Here is a 6000-nt window from a genome sequence, read left to right as displayed (position 1 = left end):
CTTAATGTTCCCTTCCTTTTGCCAGAGTTGTCCATCCAGCACAGAATTTAATAAATCCATGCACAATTGCAACATTTTCTTGATAGTCTACTACATAAGCGTTAGAGAAAGTTGCTGAACAAAGCCTTTTGCTTCTGAACATCTGAAACGTGTTGATACTGAATGCCACGCAGTAGAGTGCAACTGCTCTGTAAGTCAACATTATGCCACAAATTAAGCATTACAAGAAATATTTAAATCACATTTTATTTTTCAAATTCAAAAATAACAGCTTTATTTAACATGTTACACATCTCACAGATTTAAAATATCATGCTCTATTTAAATATCTGAGTGACAACACTATACAAATAAAATGTTACACAAAATATATTTAAGAAAATGTTTTGGTCTTCAATCTGAACAATAAATAGACAGGCACTTCTACATATACAAAGGAAGCAACCACTATTTAGAATAACTCTTATAAGCAAGATGCGGAAATACAGAAGAAAAATCTGAGTTTTGAGAACAGGTTTAACTCTACATGAGACATCATGCAACTTCAAAGTTTGTTTCAAAATTCAAAACTCTTAGGATCTGCACAGTTCTAGATTTGCTACTGCTTTATAGGAGATCCAAACCATGCTCTCGTAAGCAATGTGCAATTTCCATTATTTGTATCAAATCAAGCTACCTGATCACATTTAGTGCCAAAACAGAAAACAAGGACTGACCAGAGTAGCTTTTCACCTAAATAACATGAGCAACAAGTCAGCTTTACCTCACATAAGCTTGGTGCAGGGGGCAGACCTAACTGTACCTACTGCCCAGCCCCAAACAAAATCTGTTCTTCCTTTTCCTTACATATTCAGCTCTTCAATGGGGTGTTTCAAACAGTATTATGCTTTTTTTATTAAAAAAGCATCATCTAATATAACAGTAAATCCTTCACACACAGGCACGCTTTGCACAAAAGATCATAAGTAAAGGAGAAAATATTGTTCCAGGGTGCAAAAAGACTGAAAACTATAAATTAAAAAAATTCAATAGTTAAAGTCTCCATAAGAGAGTGTTTCATACTTAAAGTAAAACTATATTCCTCCAATTTGTGACTTTTCAATTTACAGTGGTTTCCACACACCCACACACAAACACTACTCAAGGAAAAATTATCTTCCACCATCACAATTAATGAAAGATGCATTGTAGTAGGCAATCCCTGTTTCCAATACAGCTAACCAGTCACTGACAGCTAGTTACATCCTTGAAGTCCTTTTTAAAATTAATTTAAGACAAAGATTGAAACATAATGACCACCAGGACAGTGGAAAAGTCAGGACCAAGTCTTCAAGCCATCCCCTCAAATTTTAGTATTATTCTCATTTTCAGAAGTACAGGAGAAAGTTTCCAGAGAAAATTAAACTATTATACAGAGCTTCAATGGTCCACCAAGAAAGTCAGACCCAAACTTGGAAAGTTATTTGGACTTAAGACACTTATGCATGTTACTTTAACAATTTAAGTGTGGATCTTGCAAGCGTGTCCAAATCTTAATCATTTCTTGAGGTTTTCTACTATGTACTAACATTAAGTTTGTGTAGGAACATATGTTATTTCTGTATTTCTCTTCGATATCAAATGTTTTGAAGCCTTTGTGTTTTTCCGGAGCAAGCCCAAGCTTCTGAAGGCACATTCCAGTATAAACATCATCAATAGGGTAAAGGAGTACCTGGTCAGATGCATTATTCAGTCTTAATGCCAGATCACCAGAGTACAGAAACCCACCACCTCCTGCGTATGGAGGATATGAACCTTCATAAACGCTTTCTGGGATGTAGTACTTCAATTTTTTTTCTCTGTGAGGTCCAGCATCTTTGATCACATCGCCTATAAATAAGTCTTTGGCTTTATCCTTCGATAAGCTCTTCAAGTAATCCAGGATCTGATGGGTATTCACAAAAACATCATCATCACCCTTAAAAATAAACTGGACATCTGCGCAACTGCTGCTGACCCACTTAAGAAACAGCACCTCTTTCAGAGTTAAATTAAAGAAAGTGTCTCTGTAGTTCCAGAGGAGAATGTCTTGGTGGGTTTCACTCTCAAATTTTATCATGTCTGAAAGATCAGGAAAATTATCCTCTGGTGGGGTCTGTCCAAGTAAGAAGACCCTTTTGACTGTCACATCCCCCGATTTTATTTCCTTGCCCCAGGACTCCCTAATTGCTTGCCTTCTGTCAAAATGGGGTGTAAGTGACTTAATAGCCAGCAGCAGAAAAGGTTTATGTTTGCACTTGTTTGGCTGATCCATTAATAATGAATAATTTCTACATCTCAAATAAAGTAGAAAGTCTTTGAATCTGTCTGGCAAGTTTGCAAAGTCACTAACCTCTGAAGGTACCCACGGGTCAGGGTCACAGGAACTGAGAACACTCGAGTTTGAAACTAAGTTCTCTTCCACAGTCATATTGGAAAGCAAGGTCAGAATAGGGTTGTACAGCAGTTCAAGCTTCTGTTGCTGTTTGTTCCAATAAGCTTTGTGAGGAGTATATTTTCTCCAGAATTTGCTGCGTGGTATAATAACATGGCCTTTTGCATTCTTCTCTTGGTTGCCACTTTTTGAGACTTCCACAATCACATAAATAAAAATGTTTACCATCATCAGAATTCCCAGCAGCTTTAATCTTCTGCGTCCAACACTCATTTCTCATATCTGGAAAGAGAAAAAAAATGACAGATTTTTAGCCTTCTTTCTATCAAGTTCTTGATCTCATAAAAATGCAAACTACTTTCAGATGAAGAATGTGCAAGTTAGTAGCCTAAAAACAGAGGTTACCTACACCCCAAAAAAGCAAAAACTAATTTACCTCTAATACATGCGCACCTACAGCTAGTAGGGGTTTGGGGTTTCATCAGCAAACAAGAAGCTGGTAAGAATGTAAAATTTCCATTTGCTACTTCGGAATTTTACATAGCATTTCACAGTGTGTCTAAATTTGCCAGCAGTTTTTGCTCCTCATTTAAGTCTCCTTGAAACGCTTGATTGCATAATAATCTGAGCCCTCAGCTTGGCAAAGGCAGGCAGAGAAACTTTTTTTTCTGCTAGTAAGGTAAGCTTAAGGGTATAGAATAAATTGCTATATGATAAAGGTCAGTTATTTTTAAATTAAGTTTCTAGCTTTTATACTTGCACTCTTATACCTTCCAACTACATAATAGGTAGAGCTGAATTTTAAAGCATACAATTTGTTTCTGTCCATGTCACTTGGCTGTTCCTTGGGAGAGAGGCTGACAAAACTGGCCAGCTGCATTGCTGGTATTCACATCTCTGCAGACAGAAGACAACACGAATTTTGGTTTTTTTCCCCCCTCCAACTAGAAAAGGAAATTAATGGCAGCAGAAAGTGAAAGTGTAATTATTCCTAGGAAACAAAAAAAACACACAAGAGAAATCAAAAAAGGAGAGGTTTCCCATATACGTAAGACCAGGAATAGTAAGCGTACCTCTCTCTGTTGTAGCGAAGGTTATTCTGTGACCCATCTCCAGTTTTTACTGAGAGAAAATGGATCAATCCCTCTTTCTTCCACAGCTGTCATAATGAAAGGTGCAAAGTACAAGGAGGAACATGAAAACAGTGTGTTCCTCTAAAGTAGTGCCTATCAAACTGTTTACTAGCCCAGGGGGAAATCAATGTACAAGCTACACAAAATTTAACAAGCCATTCTAAATCAGGAAGTCAGACTAGAAAATAATTCAGAACGAATGAGAAAGTTAGTAAGACTACATTTAAGTCAGATACAGAACTCATTGTCAAAGATGCTTTCAATTGCCAGGAGTATAAATGATTATTGGAAGACCAGAAAAATCTAATGAAATAAAAGATTTGTAATGGCTGTTAAACCCAGCTGTAAACATTGCCTCGGAGGTCCTGAAGTCAGAGCAACAGCAGTCAGGAAGGTACACTTGAGAAGTACACCTTGTACTCGCTCTTCTTTTCATTTTATTTCCAGCCATCACCAGACACCTGAGCTAGACTGACCCTTGGTCTCTTCTGGTTTGACCAGTCTTATTTTCTTTTACTCCTCAGCAAGTTAAACACAAAATTTAGTAAGAAAGCAGCAGGTAAATAATCAGTAATCTTTTTTTTTCTTATTTGACCCCTGGATTCTCATTAAATCCAAAGAGGGGGAGTATTTCTGAATTTAAATAAAAAGCCAAACAATGGACTACTCAGAGAAAAATCCCTACTCTTCTTTCATTTGACCTCATGTACCATCTGCATATTCACCTTTGCATACGCTCAGGCCAGATCTACTTTATTTAATGTCCTTTTCTCAGCCAGCTATGAAGTTTGCTGTTCTAATTTTAAAGTAGTTTTCTTCTATACCTTGAAGACAAAAAAATACTTGTGGTCAGTGCCGTCACTTAAGCTAAAAAGCTGAACTGTTAGAAAGTACCGGCTGGCCACACAGAGTTCAAAAACTTTATCTTCCTCTTTCAACTGCCACAGCAGCTTCCACTAAAAACAGATCATTATATACTATTTTTCTTCACTTCCCTTTCAGTACACACAAAAATACTGGAGAAGCAGCTGTCCCGTGTTTTGTACTATTCCATGCAGTTCAGCATGCACATCAGTGCTTATCTACCCTGTCCTCTATAGCACTTCTCACTGGAACAAATGACATGGTATTTTACCTATGAACCCAGCACTTCCGAGACAACGGGGTGAGAAACTCCCCCCTAGTAATAGCTAACACACACCAAGATTGTCAAGAGCTCAGCCAGAGCCTGATTTTCCAGGATATGTAGTGCTACCCAGGTCATCTGTTCACAGCCCCCAGCTACTAAGACTATGAGTATTCAGCACCTCTGTAAGTCATCTGGATGCTTGACCTGAGACTGTTCTGAACACAAGGAGACACCATTTGCAAAGACTTTATTTTCAATCACTTAACAAAATCCTTCAAATCACTAAGTCTTTTAGGTAAGCATTCAAATTCTGTAACTACAAGATCCTCCTTAATCTTCCTGTTTTTCACTTGTAGCCTTGCAATCCCCTGCAGCATGAGACAGGAATCCTACACAGAAAAATCTCCATTTACTGTTAAACTTGGTAGAACTTTTCATCAAAAAAAAGTACCTGCCTGGCAAGATGACATGGTTCCATCACAAAGCACAGTAAATGCTATCAGCCCCACATGTAAATACTTCCAGTATAATTTTCAGTCTCCTTTTTAAAAAGCTATCCAATATTGATGATAAATTTAATATTTCTGAGAAAAGTTAAGTAACAAGTGACATTCAATATCAATACAAGTAAGAGTTTTATAAGACATGAACACACACACCCCCAATTTTGCATGGAAGCATTCCTCTCTTCTGTAATCAAAAGCTATCTACATGTGTTTTTTTATCAATTTGTTAAGAATATAACTCATTAAGAATATCAAAGCAATACTAAGGGCTACCAAGTAAAAAAGGGATAAAAACTGCTTTGTTAAAAAAGCATCCTTTTTATAAACTAGACAAAGACAGGTTGTATTAAACACTTATTCATAGCATTAGATTGAGGTTCCTGAACAAAAAGCAAATAGAAAACAATCAGGCTTCAGAAAGGCTATTTCCATAAGTTGAAATAGAATCCTCAATTTTGCAATTAATGTATATTAGCTTTAATTATGTCCTGGTTTCGGCAGGGATAGAGTTAATTTTCTTCCTAGTAGCTGGTACAGTGCTGTGTTTTGGATTCAGTATGAGAGTAATGTTGATAACACACCAATGTTTTAGTTGTTGCTAAGTAGTGCTTAACACTAGTCAAGGACTTTTCAGCTTCCCATGCTCTGCCCACTGGGAAGGCTGGAGGTGCACAAGAAGCTGGGAGGGGGCACAGCCAGGACAGCTGACCCAAACTGGCCAAAGGGATATTCCATACCATGTGACATCATGCTCAGTACATAAACTGGGGGAAAGCTGGCTGGGGGGGCCGCTGCTCGGGGACTGGCTGGGCATCGGTC

At 37.6% G+C, this 6000-nt stretch overlaps 1 protein-coding gene across 7 annotated transcripts in view; it reads right to left on the bottom strand.

Moving 5' to 3' along the window:
- Positions 1-232: 232 nt before the first annotated feature.
- B3GNT2 (UDP-GlcNAc:betaGal beta-1,3-N-acetylglucosaminyltransferase 2) overlaps positions 233-6000 on the bottom strand; it is a 39873-nt gene continuing 34105 nt past the window's right edge. For 5 of the 7 annotated variants that reach the window (XM_076334965.1, XM_076334963.1, XM_076334964.1 and 2 more), the window contains one exon: positions 233-2695. In XM_076334965.1, the coding sequence (XP_076191080.1) occupies positions 1493-2686 (1194 nt within the window). In that variant the 5' untranslated portion in view covers positions 2687-2695 and the 3' untranslated portion in view covers positions 233-1492. Of the gene's footprint in view, positions 2696-3183; positions 3199-3486; positions 3642-6000 lie in introns of those variants that run through there. The other 2 variants (XM_076334966.1, XM_076334967.1) reach the window with 2 other exon arrangements.

The sequence above is a fragment of the Aptenodytes patagonicus genome, chromosome 3 (genome assembly GCF_965638725.1).
Source record: "Aptenodytes patagonicus chromosome 3, bAptPat1.pri.cur, whole genome shotgun sequence".
NCBI classification, from domain to species: Eukaryota; Metazoa; Chordata; class Aves; order Sphenisciformes; family Spheniscidae; genus Aptenodytes; species Aptenodytes patagonicus.
The sequence above is the reverse complement of the archived record's forward strand: the minus strand, read 5'-3'. Positions and strand labels throughout refer to the sequence as shown.